General features: G+C 40.8%; 1 protein-coding gene across 1 annotated transcript in view; it reads left to right on the top strand.

The window, feature by feature from the left end:
* LOC103179428 (A disintegrin and metalloproteinase with thrombospondin motifs 20) overlaps nucleotides 1-20,906 on the top strand; it is a 185,357-nt gene that overhangs the window by 129,819 nt on the left and 34,632 nt on the right. Inside the window, exon 29 of the mRNA XM_042334947.1 lies at nucleotides 20,366-20,533. Within this exon, the coding sequence (XP_042190881.1) occupies nucleotides 20,366-20,533 (168 nt within the window). The remainder of the gene's footprint in view (nucleotides 1-20,365; nucleotides 20,534-20,906) is intronic.

Here is a 20,906-nt window from a genome sequence, read left to right as displayed (position 1 = left end):
TAAAAACATTGATTATTTTTTTTCTTTAGTAACGGTCATTGTGAAATCCAAGAGGCATAACTCGATCCACTTCCACTTAAATCATAAGAGGAGTTTTGAATGCAGTTTTTAGAACAGTAATCGTAGACTATGAAACCCAGATTGAAATGTCGTTCCTTTTCAAAAACCTGTCCCAACATTCTCAAGCACTCCGAGACCCTACCTAGATGAAGGGTGCTATATAAATGCAAGTTGCTTTTGTTGTAGAGCTGACGTCTTCAGTCACACATTTGGGCAAGTATGATATTTTATAATAGGGAAAGAAATTAGTTAGGCCAGTTACCTTGGACCTCTGTCATGCACCTCTCCATGGCTGATTCAAGTGCTGCAGAAACAGACAAATAATGAGTGCGAAAGGAAAACAAATCAAAAGAACTATCTTAATACACTTCTCTCTGTCCCCCCCCCCACACTCAGCTTACAATTTTTTTTAGTAATGCCAATATGCCCATTCTTTAGTAAGGCCCATCTTGTAGCACCCATTCACAGGCCTCACCAGCCATCGGTGGCTGAGCCATAACCTCTGAAACCCTCTGTCTCTATCCCTCTGCCTACATGAAGGATGGTATGCAAATGCAAGTTGTTGCTGTACACATTGTCTTTAACATTGATGTGATATTTGTTTTTGAAATCTCAGAGGTTTTCTTAAACTTAGCTCGCCTTTGGAAATCTAGCTTTTCATTTAAGATTTCTCATGCTGTTTGGCCAATTGCAAAGATTAAAACCTGTTTTTTTCCCTTCCCTGTATAATCAAGGTAGCAAATTTGTTGATGTGGGGAGTAATGTCTCCACTGTGCTCCATTCAGTAGATGGCAGCTTTAATGTCATATGAATTCTCCATTAAGATTACAATTGAGCTTTTTTAAATTTTAAAACACACAGGAACAAATCTTAAAACTTAGCAAAGAGCAGATAATTAGTTTTGTCTAAACCGGGGCGGGGGACGTTTGACAGCTAATTCCTTTCGCGTTCACGGTTGTAGCTGGTTAAACTCTAATAGACCTCCATTCCACGCTCTAGGATCCTTAAACTTTGGCTTTTGCCAATCTTTGCTAAAATTAGATTAGCAGGATGTGTCTAACCGGGGAGAGAGTGCAGCATTACATTCCAGACACAGGGACATTTTATTGCATAGGTGGCATACATATGTGGAACTCTCAGTCTCGTTTAGATGTTCTTAATCATGGTGATGATTAGCTTCCACAAATGTCAAACTCTGACTGACCAAACCAAAAAAAAAATCATTTAAAGCTACTGCCCTTGCCTTGTTTAATGTTTCTGACAGAGAATGGAAGCTGAATAGCAGGTCCCTCACACTGTTACAATGAAACATAAGATATAGAAATATAGAGAGCCCTTTGACATCCAACTAAGAATCTCCGAGCAATTTCCTATCATTTACAGTGTGTTCTGTGAAGCGCTTTGGGACGTCCTCCCGACGTGAAAAGCGCTATATCAAATGCAAGGATTATTATTATTATTATTATTCTCTTTAATTAATAACATTGTTGTGATTTTAACTCATTTTTGGAGGCAGATAAGAGCTGAGAACAAATAAAGTGCAAGAGAAACAAAAAAGCATCAGTGACAGCTTTATTTTATGGTTTTGGTGGAGGGCAAGGAAAATGTTTTTCCTTTGGGACTTCAGCACCACATGGCAACCAGGCAGGATACAGTCTGGAAGCCAGCTCGGCATCCAATGTGCCATCACAGGAAGTATTAAAATGTACTCTGCCTTTGAACTTCTCATGATTGACAAAAACCTAGAGACATTGCAGCCATAAAAAGTATTGTATTCCATGTGTGGTCTATGTACTAACATACTGAAATGAACTAATTTTCTAGCATTGATGGAAGAAGTCCTTTATGCAATTTACATTTATATAGCACTATTGACGTCAGGGAGGTTTTATTGAAGTGCTGATTGGGCACCCGAGCTAAGGGTGGAAGCTGAAGGGGAGGGAAAAGATGACCAAATGTGAAAGAGGTTGATCTTGAGATGGACCTTGAACGAGATGATGGAGGGAGCGAGTCAGAGGGACTCCAGAATGGAATATCAGAGAGTGGGGGCAGAATGGCTGAACGCTTGGGCCAGAGTTCCTTGAGTAAAGCGAGTGGCTGGGTTCGAATGTAATCTTGTTGTTGCTGCTATCCTTCAAATTAAAATATACTGCAAGAAAATTAAGTCTTGCTGCAAGAAAATATGTATTAAAAATTGAGGTCAGATTCTCAACTCAATGGATTAGCCTCCTTGGCTGAGGTAAGCAGAGTTGCTTTGGGGCCAAGCTAGCTCCAAAGTGTTTTGTCTGTAAATGGAATTTTAGAATTGTGTCAATCTTGTGGCTCTGTTGCTGAGCTAGGGAAATATTTTAAAGAATGAAGATTCGAGATAAGGTTGATGTACCACTACTCGCCCCACTACTCACTGACATCATCAACCTCTCCTTGTCATCTAGCACTGTTCCTACCTCCCTCAAAACAGCCACTATCACTTTGAAGAAACCTTCCCTTGACCCATCACAGCTATCCAGCTACCGGTCCATCTCCCACCTCCCTTTTCTGTCTAAGGTCCTTGAGAGAGCGGTTGCCTCTCAGCTTCGCTCTTTCCTCCCACTCCCTCCATGAACCCCTTCAATCGGGTTTCCATGTTGCGGACAGCTCTGGTCAAGGTCACAAATGACATCCTGACCATGTATGACCAGGGCTCCCTCTGCCTCCTCGTCCTCTTTGACCTTTCCTCCGCCTTTGATACTGTGGACCACTCAATCCTCCTTCACCGCCTCTCCTCCCACTTCAACCTTCAAGGTTTGGCCCTTGACCGGTTCAGGTCCTACCTTTCACACCGCTTCCACTTTGTCTCTGCAAACGGCTTCTCCTCCAGCCCTCCCACCGTCTCATGCGGTGTTCCTCAGAGCTCTGTCCTCGGTTCCCTCCTCTTCACCCTCTACATGCTCCCCCTTGGTAACATCATCCGCAGACATGGGGTAAATTTCCACATGTATGCGGATGACTCCCAACTCTATCTCTCTGCCTCCATCCTCAAGTCCAGGACTACTAGCGTCCTGACCGACTGCCTGTCCGACCTCAAGTCCTGGACGAGGGACAACTTTTTCCAACTGAAAGTCAGCAAGTCCAAGGCCTTCCTGATTGGCTCACGCCAGCGCCTCCGCACCTCGGGCGCTGGCAGCATCAGCCTCCACGGCTCCACATTCAACCTCACTAAGCCAGTCAGGAACCTGAGTGTCTTGTTTGACTCTGAACTGTACTTTTTCCCCCACATCCGCGCCATGACCGGCACTGCCTACCACCACTTCCTCAACATTGCCAGACTCCGCCACTGCCTCACCCGTCAGGCTGCCGAAACCCTCACCCACACATTCGTCACATCAAGGCTCAATTATGGAAACTTCCTCCTCATCAGCCTTCCCAACTCTTTCCTTCACAAACTGCAGATCCAAAACTCTGCAGCTCGTGTACTCTCACGCACCAGGCTCTGTGTCCCCATCACTCCTACCCTCGGCTGACTCCACTGGCTTCCCATTCCTCAGAGGATCGAATTCAAGATCCTCATCCTCATTTTCAAGGCCATCCATGGCCTTGCCTCCTGCTACCTCTCTGACCTGCTGACTCCCTACCAATCTGCCCGCTCCTCCGTTCAGCGGGCTCCAGCCTGCTCCATGTATCATTTTATGTGCACTGACATTTATTTCATACATTGCAATCCTTTTCATTTTATAATGCACACCAGTTCTGTGTTGTTAGTCTTGCTCAATGATTCTCATTCTTACTACTTCCTCTCCCACACACATACTACTGAATAGTTACAGCTGAGTAATTCAGCTCTTGTTACCGATAATAAAATTTAATGAGGCATACTATCTTCCGCATTGTTTACTTCAAACAAATCTCTCAGTTTTAAGTGCTGGTCACACAACCCCGTGTTTCTTCAAGTTCTCCATCACCGGCTGCTTTATTGCCCAACCCGTCTCTCACACCACCTCTGCAGCATAATATGTGGAACAATAAGAAAAGTTAAAAATTGAGGTTAAGAAAAAAATCAAACAAAGCACATAACACTTGGCAATGAGCTTTAAAGCAACCATTCAGTCTTTGGAACACTGCTGGCTCTTTTGAGCTGTCCAAACTTTTCATTCGCTGCTTGGTGTCATCAAAACTACTCGATTGAATTGCTGCTTTGTAACTCCCTGCCAACCACCCAAAGCCTTGTTGCATATTTGGCAGCACACGGCTACGGTTTGAGGAAAGGGTGGAATGACTAAAATTGGTAAAAATACTCTTCATACAAGTGTTCCAAAGGATGTAGATTTCATCCAGAAAAGCGACACTATATTTAAAAGTCAAATATTTATCCCTCAAAGTAAGTTCTATATTTTCAATAAATTGTTTGCTGCAGTTATGTTCCATTTCTCAGTTGAAATCAGTTATGTACAAATTTCTTTGGAAGTAAAAATGTGCACAAGAACTTACAGCTGCAATCTGCCTCAATGACCCAATACAGTAATAAACAATACAAAGTGATCCAGTACTCTTCGATGCAAACAATGTGCCATTATTATATTCTGTTATAATTGGTGATTTATAATTTTATTTCCAACATACAATAATAACTGGATGGGGGTTGGGGGTGGGGGTTGGAGGGGAATTGTTTATTCCTTACCTTCACAGAACAAGTCCAGTTGTCTTCCATTGTGAGGCTTAATGAATGATTATTTCTTTCTTCTGATGGTTGTTTCAGAATAGACAGCAAAGTTCACCACGGAGTTGGTTCTGCATATGAGTTGAAGTTAAGAATTCAGAAACCAGTTGGGTAGTCTCCTTCAATGCACCCAGCGCTAATGTGCTTCAGAGTACTGTACCTTGAGGTTAGAGAAAGGTGCTTTCCTTTTTGCACTTTGGTTAACATTTCCAGAATGTGATTGTCTAAGCTTTCTACTGCAGCAAGTAGTTCAGCCTTGGATACAGACTAAATAGAGCAGATCTGGAGGAAAGGTCATGTTCACACGAGAAAATTGTAGGAAGTGTCGACTGAAAGCATGCTGCTTATCTTTAGTGCTGCCTCAGCTGCCTTGAGCCTGCATTTTGGTGCAGTTAATAGCAAGATATACAGAGAAACCTTTTGAAATATCCAGCATCTTTGCATTTTGTGCAAATTGTCTTTTAAAAGATTAAGCTGTTTAAATATTTTGGTTAAATGCCAGTGTAGCATGTATAATTTGATAGGTGGTCACATAGCTTTTATGTTTCTTTTAAAAACTGTGACAGGATTAAAGTACAACAGTAAATTTGGGGAAAACTTTAAACATTTTCTTCACTTTGCTACTGTTGATTTTCAAGCTATTTGACATAATTAAGAGTGATGTTACAAAATATAGCCACAAGCACGTAGACTTGCCCTGTCTCTTTCTGTCAGTTTTGATAATAGTCTCCTGAAAATAATGGCTGTTGATAATGCAAAATACAACTGACAACATTTCTGTTTGATATTTATATGTGGCCTTTTCAGCATTACACCAGTCTATAGAAGTGTGCAGGGTACTGAAAAACTAACTGTCAGTCTGCAAATAGCTCATAGTTATGCAACTAATAGACAATTAGTGAGACGTGGGTGGAATAAATGTATCTAAAAGACTCTCCACGTTAAACTTAATTTTACCTCTCAAGTTCTGCAGAGCAGTTTGGTTCCAGCATTTGGCAACATTTGGTTCTTCAAACTCAGAAAAAAATAATCAATGCCAGGTTGTCCAGAGCAGTGAGCTGGGAAGTCAAACATCTGGTGCAAATAACTCCAGTTTATCCTTTGTTTAGACAACTGAGGCTTTAAAAGAACAAATTCTCTTTGCTGTGTTAAATGTTGTGGATCTTAGCATCAAGCAATTTAGATTTTAACCTGATGTGGATAGGATAAACTGATCAATTAATGTTTAGTCTCATAATCATGTAATTTTATGTCTCAGAAATAAATAATACAACCTTTACAATGTTTCAAATCCTATCTATCTTTTTTCAGGGTGTTATTGTGGTGCATTTCCATATACTTTAATTTGGTTATACAGCTTTTGTTTTCCTGCAGTTTGACCCTGAAAAATAAAATGGTTAGAATCTCACCTTTTTGTAAGGAAGCTTGGCGATGCATGCCTTGTTTATACTTGTTGGGAGCTAGAAGATAAGTTTGAACATGAGTAAGAGCTTCACAAAATAGAAATTCCCATTGCAGTCAAATTCCTGTTTCCAAGGCTAAGCCTCAGTAATTTTGAACCTGTACTTGTATTCTAAATTTTCTGACAAGGAAATGTTTCAAATTTGATAATAACATATAATCCTTGTGGAAGTGTTACATAGGTTAACGTCACTGATTAAATATTCAATCATCATTTGTTGCATACGCAGATCCCATAAACACTTCTGATATATCAAGACAGCAACAACAACTTGCACTTCAAAAGCGCCCTCCATGCAGATTAGTGTCTCAAAGCACTTAACAGTGGCAGAGACTGACTCCAAGCCGGGGGGGGGAGGAGGGCTGGAGGTGACCGTAAGCACGGTCGAAAAGAAAGATTTTCAAGCGGTAATTTAAAAAGGGGAGAGAGGGGGTGAGGTGGAAAGATTGAGGAAGAGTGTTCCAGAGTTTCGGGGTGTAGTGGCTGAAAGCGCGACCTCCAATGGGAGAGTGGAGGGTGTGAGGGACAAGCAAGAGACCGGTGCCAGTCGAGAGGAGGCGCCAGGTAGTGGATTGGGGAGTGAGGAGGTTGGATAGGAAGGGAGGTACCATTGGATGAATGGATTTGAACATGAGAGTGAGGATCTTGAAGTCGATCAGTTTGCCGATGGAGAGCCAGTGGAGCCTGGCCGAAATGGTGAGATGTAGGTAAGGAGTTTGGTCCGGGTAAGTATGCAGGCAGCAGAGTTCTGAATGAGCTGGATCTTTTGAATAGTGGAGCTGGGGAGATCAGCGAGGAGTGTGTTTGAGTAATCCAGGCGGGAGGTGACGAACGCATGAACGAGGGTTTCAGCTGCATTTGGGGTAAGGTACAGTCGGAGGCGGACAATGTGGCGGAGGTGGAGGAAGGCGGTCCTGGTCAGGGACAGGATGTGGGGGAGGAAGGACAGCTGGGGGTTGAACCAAATGCCTAGATTATGCACTAGTTCGGTGAGTCTGAGGGAGAGCCCAGGGAGGTTAAAGAGTTTAGATCCACAGGAGTGAAGATGTTGACGGGAGCCAAAGAATATTGCTTCCGTCTTGTCTACATTCAGCTGCAGGAAGTTTGCACTCATCAAGGGCCCTGATGTCTGCCAGACAAGCGGGGGTGCGGGGGAGGGGAAACAATTTGCCGAGATGAAGTGGATGTGGTTGGCTAAGTACAATTCAAACTATGTGAAAGTGGTCCCACTAAGGTGGATGAGGGAGGAGAGTTGCAATGCTGAGAGAGAAGCAATATAGAAATGTGGACCAGGGAAATTTCATTTACATTTACCATTCTGCATTGCATTGAGCCATTAAGCAAACAAATACTTGGATTTTGGCATCCCTTGCAAGGTGTGTAAGTAGTAGCTTGTAGACTAGAGTAAGCGTTAAGAGTAATAAATCAGATTATCCCATAAATAAGTTCTCTGACAGCCTTTGTGGTATCCACACACCTCATAGAATCCATTGTCAGACGATTTGATAGTTTTATTGGTTCAAGACATCTGCTGTGAGATCCAGACACATCTGCAATCATTTTTTGGTCATAATTCATGATTTCAGTCTTTCAACAGGGATCATTTGGGTCATGACCTTCTGAAAGGTTCCTTCAGATACTCAGTCCTAAGAGAACAGTTACTTCTGGCAGTTGAGAGTAGATCATGAACAGTGCATAAGCGTGAGATTCTCAAAAACAGTTAAATGTGTTAATCATGGTAGAATGTTTAGAGTTGGGAGCTCGGAAACATTTCCAATATTAGCAGTGGAAAATTATGTCATCATTTTCAGAATCTCACTGTTGAATGGAAAGAATTTTGTATTCTAAAAGGTTTATCATTGTTTTGCTAACTGATTAAAAACATAATTTTTCATTGGCCATTCATGAAACTTGATTGTCTTAACAATAATAATAATCCTTGCATTTGATACAGCGCTTTTCACGTCGGGAGGACGTCCCAAAGCACTTCACAGAACACACTGTAAAGTGAATTGACTGTATATTTGTGGGCGAACGCAGCAGCCAATTGCGCACAGCAATGTCCCACAAACAGTCGTAGATTGAAAATGACCAATTTATTATTGTTTTTGGTTTTGGAGGGATTATTATTAGGCGTGTGGAGTAAGGAAACTTGCCCAAGATTTCGCCCTCTGCCTGGAATTGAACCCAGGTCTCTCACTTGCAAAGCGAGTGCTCTAACCACTGAGCTACAGTACTCCACAAATGGAGTCTTATGCGATTCTCAATGAAAATAAAGCACTGCCTCAGAATTTTTTTCTGGATTTGCTTGGTATTAATTGACATAAGAGATAAACAAAAGGAGAGAAGGGGAAGGACAGAATTGTGGTACATCAGTTGCCCCTGTTCTCCCATGATGATTTGACTGATGATTGACTGATTCCAAGTGACTTGGAAAATATTTTTTTTAGCATCTCCATTAAAACGGTGCTGTTTGCCAGTGAAGAATTGAATCCTTCATTAATTCGTTGTGAAAGGGGGATACTGTCTGTCATCTTTTTACAGCTCTATCATGTCCCAGCACATTTTGTTACCCAGTATTGTCCTGAACCGTACAGACCTCTTGCATAATGCATTTGTGTAAGAATGGTCAACTCAGGGTGAATGTTTTGCCTGATACTTCATTCTTTCACTTATCTTGCATTTTTGGTTCTAATCTGCAGGATCCATAGAGTTTGTGTCGGAATGTTCCAAATGAACAAACCAACACACGTTCCTGATATTTAGAATATTTGACAATATTCCTTTCGCTTTGTGTTGTGAACAAAATGCAAGCATGTTTAGCATTCTTAAGATAATGTCAAAAACCCTGTAGCATTTCCATCAGCCTGATAATGATTCCATTAGGCTGATGGAAATGCTACATAGTATGTAATTCCTAATGTAATTCCATTGTTTGGGGCAATTTCTCAACAATTTCCAGCCTCCTACCTGATGGATTCTGCTCTAATTTTGTAAAACTGGCACATTATTTTTGGTTTACTTTTATAAATGTCCATCTTAGTTTTACAATTTTTTTTGACAGATTAGCTCTAATTTCTTTTTAGATAACTTGCAATGCTGCTATTCTTTGGTCTACAGTCTTTCTGCTGAAAGTCTTGTTTTCACAGTTAGTCAATTGTCTCCAGAGAAGGATTCCAATATATCTGATTGACCTGGTGATTAACTAGTAAATCATTAGCAGTTTGATCTGCTGTTAAAAATGTGAACTGCGGAAATTATTTACCAATAGCTTAAGTTTGAAATGAGTCATTCTGGTGAAATATTTAGAAACTTTGAAATACCAATATTCCGTGTTTACAAATAGATCCAAGAGCATAAATGAGACCAACAATAAAACAGGGTAGTCTTATCAATCTCAGTGACATGTTCTACAAATCAGATTTGTTTTGCCCACCAAGAAGTTAGGAGAACTTGTTTCCCCATTTTCTTAATCTAATCTAATTTTTCGTGCTAATTCACCAATATTAGGAAGGATGTGTCTTCTGCACATCCCTTATCCCCTCCGCTCCACCATCGGCACACGTGTATTCAGTCATTTGAAACTCTGGAACTCCCTGCCTCAATCCCTATGCTTTGCCCTCTCTTTGTCCATCTTTAAATCACACCTGAAGACATTCCTCTTCAACCAAGCCTATCGTAACTGCCAACCTCCTTGGTTCAGCATTAAGCTCTGCCATTGTTAAGTGCTCCAAGACTACAGTGCATGAAGGGCACTATACAAAGGGCAAGTTGTTATAGGAAGGTGACACATCCCCCGCCAGACAAACATTGTTGGGAATACAGTACGGCAATGATTTCTCCTTGTTTTTACTTATCACACATGTATTGCACAGAAATTGTGTGCTTCAAGCAATGGAGCTGTGGAATGAAATGAAAATACTTTGCCAAAATAAAGCTGTATCACAATATGTTTTACCTATTGATTGTTGTTTAAAGGACATATGCTGGGAATAAAATTTAAGCCTGAGAACTAATTTATGGTCATGGGAACTTGTGTTCTGAGAACAATGCGGAACATTTAAATCAGGATTGTGTTTTGCAAATAAAGCAACCTTACACAATGCAGAGCGATTTGTGCTAAATACTTTGGAATGCATGGATTAGATGGATGAACAAGGCAGGTATTTACCCCCTACCTCCTGCTGAAACTTTGCTTGAGGTGATACTGGTGACATGAAGTTTGTTTTTTGAAAGAAAAGCATTGGAATTCAGCCCATCATGTTGTGAAATAGGTCTTTTAGCTCCTTGATTGAACAGAAATTGGGAAGAGTTTTAAAAGAAATGTTATGTTGTATTATTTTGGAGTAGTCCTACTGTTTTTGTTTTTACTTCTATTCTCTGTTATCTGGCTTCCTCTTGCCTTTCTTTATCAGCTCAGTTTAGTCTTTAAACTGAAGTCTCCAGTTAACTCTTTGGAACAAGTATTTGAACTGCTTGAGTCCCACCCAGAGCCATAACCCAGCGTTTGATGTTTTTGAACAGCAGTAGCTGAGATTGTTATTCCACTGAATGGATGTGGATTTAAATATCAAGGACTAATTTAGTGATTTCAAATCACGGCGTCACTTGTGGTTGAACTTTGCCCTTTCCAGCCATTTAGGCCTTTGCCATACATGTCACCAGACAGTCATCGGACATTCATTCAGAATAATTTGTGGTTTTGTTCAACTGAGGGCATATGTTAGAAGGACTTCAAGTAAAGATTCTGGCATTATATTCTGAAGATGTGAATATTTTACTTTTGTCTCCATTGGGCTCCTTTGCAGAATTCCCATTTTATTGCTGTGATTCAAATGGAGGGGCCACTGAAATGGGGGTGGGAAAGAAGAAAAGGGTACGTGGACTTCTTCACGGCTGAGATCACTACTGTATTCTCCAAAACGGCGAGGGTACTAGGTCTGCTCATCTTGTTTCCTGTCTCCGAGATCAAGCACTGTTCCTACACAGAGTACAAAATGGTGATGGGACAAACGGGTAAACCCAGAATCGTTTCCAATTTGTGAAGACAGCTGGACAGGAAGGCATAGGTTTCAAGTTCTGAAGAGTAAATTTTGAACAGACAAATAATAATATTACTACTAATAATCATTGCATTTGATATAGCGCTTAACACGTCTTCGAGTCGTCTCAAATGTGTTTCCAAAGCATTTGTTTCCATTGTATAAAGGCCATGGGCCAAAACACACGGGCAGAGCCATTTGTGAATGAGTTCAGTTTGTGTTGCTGCTTGATCTGTTGCACAGCTTCTTCAGTGCAGTTTCTTTATTAGATTATGCTCAATGTTTGGCTTCACATGTCAGAGGATCCACCAATTAATTATATGTAGTAAACGAGCGAGGACCATAACCTATCCTTAGGGATTGCCACGTGATTGCCACATGTGGGCCATCTAACACCTAGTTAATTCTGTTGCTATTCTTTTAATACTAGCTATTCTTGTTATGGGATTATAGGCAAATCCCTCTCTGTGTCCAGTGCTATTTGCCGCCATCTGTGCTACAGGTTGACTGTTGGGAAAGCTGCACTCTGATGGTATAAGCCTCAACGTATGTTTCTCGTGTGATTTAACATCCTATATGTAGTCAGTCAGTGACGCTTTGCATTGGTGTTTTTTCTGTGAGTGAAATTCATGTGGTTGAATTATCCACCAATTGAGGAAAGAGTAATCGAGACATGATTTCAGTGGACTTGCAAAGGGGAATCCTAGAAATTTAACGTTGTCAAATACAGCATTCATGATTCACTGGAAAACCATTAAAAGGACAGCAACTGCACTTTTAATGGAATCGGTCCACAAGCATAATGACAGTGATGAAAGGAATACCATTGCAAAACAAACCTCAAAGCCTTTGCCTACAGTATGAACTTAAGTGCTTCTGGTGTTCAGATTGAAGACCACAGTACCTTTTTTTGTCCTTTTGCCAAGTCAGAAGCTATTGGTTACAAAATTACTGAAGTAAGACCTCATTTGTACAAGTTTATTAATTTTTTGAGAATAAACAGACTTCTTGGAATCTTCATTGAAATAAAAAGTGTTGAGTGAAAATTGATGTCACCTTCTCTGTTGACAATAGGCCAATTACTTTCCTTCCCTGGTTCTATTCTATGTGTTTGTATATTCACGAGAACTGATGCTGTGTATGCCCGTTCATCGCAGTATGCAGAATATTCTCTTATATTTATGCCCCTTTGTTATAATTCTGAAATCTGATTTCTTGTCATTGAGCTTCATTGCAGGCTTCTCACAGAGGATACAGTTCAAGATGCTGGTCCTCACCTTCAAAGCCGTACATGGTCTTGCTCCTCCTTACCTCTTTGACCTCCTAACCGCCTACCATCCTGCTTGCTCCCTCCACTCAGCGGGCTCCGGCCTGCTTCACGTCCCCTGCCTCGCTAGCCCCACTATTGGCGGATGGGCCTTCTGCCACTCTCTTCCCACCCTCCTGAACTCCATCTCGCAATCCCTCCATCAAGACCCATCTCAAGACCCTCCTCTTCGACCATGATTTTGATCTCCCTGCTTGCCCCACCCTCCCCGACCCCGAGTTCAGGACCGAAACTCTGTCTGTCCAGTGCTTTGGGACGTCCTCCTGAAGTGAAAGGCGCTATACAAATGTAATTTTGTTGTTTTTGTTCTCATTTAGAGGTAGTCTGCTCACTTTGATGCAGCATTTTTCCATGACCCGTTCTGCCTGCTCCCACCTCCACCACTGCCTCTCCCCTCAGGCCACCGAAACCCCCATCCACGCATTTATCACATCTAGGCTCGACTACGCCAACTCCCTGCTGCATACTGCAGATGATCCAGAACTCTGCAGCTCACATGTATTCATAACCTGTAGGCTTGACTATGCAAACTCCCTGCTTGTTGGCCTTCTCATCTCCTCCCTGCGTAGGCTGCAGATCATCCAGAACTCTGCAGCCCATGACCTCTCCCTCACCAGGCTCCGTGACCTTATCATTCCCACTCTCGCCTGGCTCCACTGGCTCTCCATCCCCCAGAGGATAGAGTTCAAACCCCTTGTCCAAAGCCCTCCACGGCCTTGCCCATTCTATGACCTGCTAACGACATATTAACCTGTCTGTTCCTTCTGCTCAGCAGGCTCTAGCTCTAGCCTGCTCCACATCTCCCGCCCGGTCCACCCCACTATCGGCGGTCAGGTCTTCAGCCTTCCTGCCCCCATCTTTTTGAACTCCATCCCACTGTCCCCTCACTTTGCTCCCTCACTTGCTTCCTTTAAGGCATGTCTCAAGACCCTCCTCTTCGACTGCGCCTTTGGGTCCAAATCCCTGACTGCCCAGCGCCTTGGGTCATCCTCCCGACGTGAAAGGCACTATACAAATGTAATTTGTTATTGTATTCTTTTGCAACTCGAGAAATATATATACTTTGATCTGCATGAGTAGCTTTAAACAATTTCTAGCTGTGAGTATTGAACAATAAATGTGACATTTCCATATAAATTATTTATCAAATAGCCAGTGACAAAATAATTCCAATAACATGGTATATTTTGGTATTGTAGATACTCAATATTAATTATAACACAGTCATCTCATTGAAGAGTTGAGATAGTTGGGTCCATCAATGCCTAAATTATGAGTGTAAAGTTTGAACATTTTATAAAACACCAAGTGACATGATTTGCTTCCTGGAAATAATATATTACTGCGAAGTCTGCAATCCTGTATTCACAACCCAAAAATCAGAGTTACACCTCAAATACCATTAGCGTTTCTCATTACTGTGGTCAGTCTATTGGTGCATGTCTGCCCATTCATGTGACTGTTAAAGATCCTATGGCACTATTCAAAAAGAAGGGAGTTTCTCCAGGTGTCCTGGTCAGCAATCCCCCAAATAAAATTGTTTTTATGTATTCCATGGCTGTTTACACACAAAACATAGTCATTCCACTTTAAGTATACCCTTTGAAGTGATTTGGGACATCCTCCTGATGTGAAAGGTGCTGTATATAAAATGCTAAGATTATTGTTATTATTATTATATTCAATATTCATGACATTGAATGAGTTGGAAGCAGAGTCTCCCAACGCTGTTCTCGTCACAACATTTGAGAAGTCAGACCTTTGGTTTTCGACTTCTGGGTCATGGGTCGACTTCTCCATGTCCCTCGTCCCCTCTGTTCCACCCAGGGTGGATGTGCTTTCAGCCACTGTGCTCCAAATCTCCCAAAGCTATCGCTCAATCTTTCTGTCTTGCCTCTTCCTTCCCCATTTTCAGATCACACCTTAAGACCTTCCTCTTCGACCTTGCCTACCTTGCCGACCTTGTTAAATGGTCTGATTCGCTACCATGCGTGAAGGGCGCTATATAAATGCAAGTGTTGTCGTCGTTGTTGTTTGCTGCTAACAGGCAGTCAAAGGCTGTGATCTAGTACAGCCTGGCTTCTCAAATATTGCCATTGAGAACAGTGTCGGGGAGGAACAGTCCGCCCCCAACACATTCAATGTGTTAGATATTGCATGCAACACTAAATTGTTGCTTGAGAATCACAGAATATTACAGCAAAGTAAAAGGTCATTTGACATATCAAATCTGCTCTGGTGTTGTTCTCCATGTGACCAAAAACAACAACTTGCATTTATATAGCGATCTCCATGTGGGTAGTATCTCGGAGCACTTAACAGTAGGTGAGGCACCTAAGCTCATACAATCTGGACTCTCACGCTCAATCCTTCCGCTTTTCCTCCTCCTCTATTTTCAGATCACGCTTTACGACCTTCCTCTTCGACCTTGCCGATCTTGTTAAGTACTCCAAGTCTTTAACTGCCATTTAGCATCAAACCAACAACAACAACTTGCATTTATATAGCGCCCTTCACGCATGGTAACGTCTCGGGGTGCTTAACAAGTTCGGCACGTGGTGATTCCCAATTACCTTTAATACTCTTGAAATATTGTGTTGTAACGTTTTGCAATCCTATCAAATGCAAGGATTATTATTATTATGTTTGGTTCACATGGCATGCTTGGCAGCAGATTACTGCCAATAATGTGAGATTGACGATCATCGTTTCAAATCCAGCTGCTGAGTCTACCTTAGAGGAGGTGGGTTCGGTAGCACTTTGATTCACAGCGGTGTGGTCATAATGGATTTGTTTGTTCTCAATAATGGTCCCCTAAAACTTTATGGGCTCTTTTTTAATGTTATAAACTACAGGTAGCTGGTTGCATAACTAACTCTTGAATAACATTTTAAAAAATATATCAATAAATAAGTACGTGCTCTGAGACGCTATCCCACATGAAGGGCACTCTATGTTGTTGTTGTTGTACCATCCTTGAATTTCATATAGTACCTTATCTTGTCATTTAGATGACTCAAAGCACTTCACAGGATTTATTGTATAGCAACTCTATATTTTATGGCCAAACATAGCAACCATTTTGCACACAACAATGTCTCACAAACAGCCATGAAGTGAATTACCAATTTTATTTGGGGAAATGTTGGCTAAGGAAAAACTCAGCCACAATCAGCAGCAACACCCAAGCTTCCGACCACAAACATATGCTAACACATTTAGCAAAATAAATGTGGTTGAAAACAAAACTTAGAACAGAAGTGGAGTCCAGTTATAACTAAGTTCCAGGTTTGCAAACATCCCAACTCATACAGTATCCCCTCCATCACCTTGTGCAAGATCATCTTTCCTCTCCCAAGTGGGAGCTACGCACCTTGGAAGGTTGAATTGCCTCCTCCTGCTTGTGTACATGAGTGAAATTGTTACTGAAGTGATGACTTGAAAGTAAGAATTGTAGTTTCCCACGGTTGTGTTGAATCACGACAGTTGCCTGTCTTTCTGCACATGTGAAAGGTGCTTTTTAAATGCAAATTTACATTGTTTGTAATGGGGTGCAATTGTCAGATCAGCAGTTCCACATGGTTGACTGGAATATAAGTGTCATCATGTACCAGTTGGGCCAAATAGCCTGTTTCCTTGCCACTCTATGTAACACTATGTAGTTTACTGAACCTGTGTGCAGAAGGACAGCCAACTGCATGAACCAGCTTGGTGTCAGAGTCCAATGGTCTGCATTTTGGAGATCTGACTCGATTATGTAAAGTTAAATATCAGTAATGCCTGCACAGATATCCTGATCTCATTGTGTAACATTATTTAACACAGTGTTAAATCTCCAGAGACCATATAAAACAACATCTTTTGAGACGCAGTACAGAAAATACCTTAATGCATTCGCGCAAACAGAAAATATATATTATTTTCTCCCTCAACACTCAAAAATCTCAAGAGGGTTTTGGCAATTGCATTATGCACAGATAATGTTTTACCAAGATCCTCTGACTGACAAATATTTATTACCATGGGACTTTTTTTAACAACAATTCATCAAACCAATTCCTTTTGTAAGGTACCCTGGTCTCTTTCAACTAATAAGTGCATAACATTTTCCGAGAGTTTAAGTACTGCCACTGTTCTATTTTACAGAAGTTAAAATTAGCAGTCATTTTACGATCAAATATAAATCATTTAGAATTTAAAAAACATGCAGGGGTTTTCATCCAGAAGTTGGACAAAAAAGTGCTGTAGGTTTGTTTATTATTGAGAAATATTTGAGACTTTTCCTAATTTTGTTGTGGGTAAATGCAGAATCTGTAAAAATAACAAAGAAAAGAGTAACCTACCTGGAGTATTTTCTGTGTTGTTCACATGCTGAATCTATTCATAGACTGCAGAGCTCTTGCTCTGGCCTCTTGGGTTCATCCGAGAGGGAGAGTGCCTCAGTTGCTGTTCTGTTATCTGTCTGAAAGGATTAACAACTTTGATTAAGTGATGTCTGGCAGATGAGTTTGTCTTGGAACAGAGGGACATTTTCCCCATATGGATGTGATATCCCACTGTTAAGAACCTAATGTGAGTGATTGAGTGACGCAGTCCAGGAGGCACGGTTACGAGCTTGTAAAGCCTTGGCTAAAGAAACAATTTTCAGAGATAAGAAATCATTTCCTCACACATTCAGTTTTTGTAAGCTGTGCCATCTTCAAAGTGCAAAAAGTTCTTACAGCATAAACATTCATTATCATGGAACAGACACTCGTATCGTAGACTATTCAAGTGGAGATTTTCTTGAAGCGCTTTGAACCTGAGGACTGCTGACATCTTACCCTGTGTTTGAAATGCCTGTGTAATTACTGTGTTTATGGAAGTTGCAGGATGCCAAGTACAGTACAAGCAACTGCAGGACTAAAATTCAAGTAAAGCAGAAGCCTCAGTGAGGCCCATTCAGTGGTAAGCAACACTGCAGTCTCGAATTATTATGCAATTGAAAAAGAGTGGGGAAATTCTGAGGCTCCCAGAAATGACTCCGATTTGGTTTTATAACTGAGATTGGAAATTTACTCGGACAAATCGCCCAAATAAAGCAAAAGTTCTTTTCCTTCTGTATAACAGCGGGCCCAGTGTGCTTTTATTTACACAAATCCTTGAATATTGTTATTGGAGCAGTAGTTTATTGTTGTTGCTTTACAATACTATTTACCCATTTGACATATTTTCCCCTCCCCCATCTCTTCATCAGTGCTGCAGTAATAGATAGAAAAAATTGTGTTTGTGAAATTGCAGCACCAGTTTATATGACGTGCCAAAATATTACTTTCCTTCAAACAAAGCATCAGTAGGATAGTTTGAACTCTGCTCGATGAACTCCCCAACTCCTCCCTTCACAAGTCGCAGACTGTCCAAAACTCTGGAGTATCTATGCTCCCCCGCACCAGGCTCCATGAATCTATTCACCCCCATCCTCGCCTGGCTTCACTGGCTCCCCAATCCCCAGTGGATAGAATTCAAGATCCTCATCCGTGAGTTCCAATCCTTCCACAGTCTAACCCTATTCCACCTGTGCAACTTCATGCAACTCGACTGCCCTAGCTGCTCCTTCTGCTCAGCGAACACCAGCTTGCTTTGTGTGTTTGTCTCGATCCACCCCACCATTGATAGCCATTCTGCCCCTGCTTTCTAGAACTCCATCCTAGAGTCCCTCCACCTCAGGCTTTCTGCCGTCACCCTGCCTTAAGACTATGTTTTTGAACATGCTATCGATTACCTTTCCACCCCACCCCCACCCACTCTGCACCAGCTTACATACCCAGTGTACTGTTTAAAGTGTTTTGAGACATCCTGACATGAGAGACACTATGTAGATTGTTGTTGTTGCACTGCATTTAAAATTTGCCTTCTGGTTGCAATTTGTATATGAGATCCCAAGATTTTTTTTAAACAAATTGCTAGCTTCTGCAGGCAGTGTTTATAAAATGTAATTAAACAGTGTACGAGTGTTGTGCTGAACACTGTACTAGTCCAGAACAATGTACCAGCAAAACAAATTGAGCTCAGATGTGCCAAATGCGAGTGTTTTAATGATGCCAGCCAATTCAATGGAGTTTGCAGTTTCTTTGCACTTTTTGAAATTCTTTTGATTCCAGTTTTCAATAGAAATTATTCTTATATTTTTATATTTGTTTATATTTTGAATGGCAACATCTAAGCTAAACTTGAAAAATTTGAAGATTTTAAGGAATTGGCCAAGGGAGACATGAAGTCTAAAAGATTTCTGTGTTACGTAATCTTTGAATAGACTGAGCTACAGTACCTTGTTATATTTAGCAGCTGGGGTGGAAAATGCTCCTTCAGTACACATTATATAGTAATAATTGGGAAAATATAGATCAGGAGGAAATATAAATGGTGAGGGTTTTCAATTACTCTTTTCCATTGATTAACATTGTGCATGTGAAGTCATTTTTGCACATGCACATTGAGTTTATACTGAAAAAATAAGACCAGTGTTCAACTCTACGTGGTGTGCAGTTGACAAATATTCTCAGCTCCAATGGTATGTTAATTCACTCCAGCACTTTAAGCTATTGAACTAACTGGATTATGTACTTCTAATATAAATAATAATAATAATCCTTGTATTTCTAATATAAATAATAATAATAATCCTTGTATTTGTGTCATCATGTAATTGAGATGTCCCAAAAAGCTTCACAGAATGTTCTGTAAAGTGAAGTAGTCCTGTAGTTTAGTGGTTTAAAATGTCTCGAAGACGTGATAAAGGTTATATCAAATGCAAGGATTATTATCATTATTATAATTGACAGCATATTTTGTGGGCGAAATGTGGCAGGCAATTGCACAGAGCAGTGTCCCACAAACAATCGTAGAATGAGTGACTAAATTTTTAAAAACATTTTTAAGGGATTATTACCCCCAGAAAGCGATCCACCAATCCAGTAACTCCCAGGTTCCTATTTACTGCTAGATAAACAGATAAAATTAAATTGGATTTCAGCACCTCCACAAATCCATGATTACTTTTCTATCCTTTTATGGTTTATATGGAGAAAAAAAAGAGGTCCATTCATCTCTATTGTAATAACACATAAAGGCTTGTTAGTTTCTGTTGTTAGTCAGTTGTGTGTAAGATGTGTGATCAGTTCAATCTATGTTAAACTGCAACTTATTAGGTTCAGTGAATGTTTATTTTTATACATGCATGTATTAATGATCATGAATCATGAATGAGTTCTTTCCGAGTTTTCATCTGTTCTTCACGCAGCAAGTCATAACAAGCTGAATTATGCTCTCTCAATACACCGTTAAAGATCCCATAGCACTATCTGAAAAGAGGAGCGAGTTTCGCTCATGTAGGGGTGCTTAGTAATGCATAATACATGAGCTGACTTGATTTCAAATGAATGATTGCACAGACTGGTAAACATGAGTCTAATATCTGGGTTTCCGTTGCAGTACTTTATTGTTTATCACCATGGATTTGCTAAATTCTTTTTCTGTTTCTTAATTTTCTAACCAGATACTTCGGATTATGTTTCCTTTCAAATAGTAATGGGTCTTGTTTTTCCATGTGAGTGAGGACTCAGTATCGTGAAGCACGTCACACAGACTTGCAGGAAACCCGTTCCGAAAGTAGACAGCAGCTCAGTGTTATTTATCTCTGGTTTTCATGTCAAGCAATCCTGTTAAAAATTGGTGCTATTAGAAATTGGTATCGGTGCACACTAGATATTTAGATTTAAAACTCTGTATTTTGTTCCCAGTGTTCTGTGTCTTGTGGGAAGGGAACTAAACACCGAGAAGTCGACTGCATCAACTCAGAGGAGGAGCCTGTGGACAAAGAGCATTGCAGACACTTGAGGAAGCCTCGAACCTACAAACATTGCAGGATGGGACGATGCCCCACTTGGAAAGCTAATAAGTGGAAGGAAGTAAGTTTTAATGTAACTGTGGCTGTTATAACACAGTTTTCAGTTTTGTGTTCGGTTGAATACAATGGACATATATTTCTGAAAAGTGGAATTTTTTTTGCATTCCATGTTAATAAAACCAAGCATCATTATAGCTTAGAGCAGATTAGAGAAAGGGAGTGTGGTTGGCGATGTCTTATACTGCTCAGTACTGATGTGAGCAAGAGTAGAGCACAGATTGTCTTCACATGTTGCCTCCTGGAAAGACAATACCTCTATCTTCTCCTTCCCTCATTTACAAGCTGGGATCAGTAACTTGTCATATGGGAATATTGCAGTATTCCATTTAATGTCACAATATTGGGGTCACTGGTCATTGACATAATTTTTTTTT

Source organism: Callorhinchus milii, unplaced genomic scaffold (assembly GCF_018977255.1).
Source record: "Callorhinchus milii isolate IMCB2004 unplaced genomic scaffold, IMCB_Cmil_1.0 Scaffold5, whole genome shotgun sequence".
Lineage (NCBI taxonomy): Eukaryota > Metazoa > Chordata > Chondrichthyes > Chimaeriformes > Callorhinchidae > Callorhinchus > Callorhinchus milii.
The sequence above is the reverse complement of the archived record's forward strand: the minus strand, read 5'-3'. Positions and strand labels throughout refer to the sequence as shown.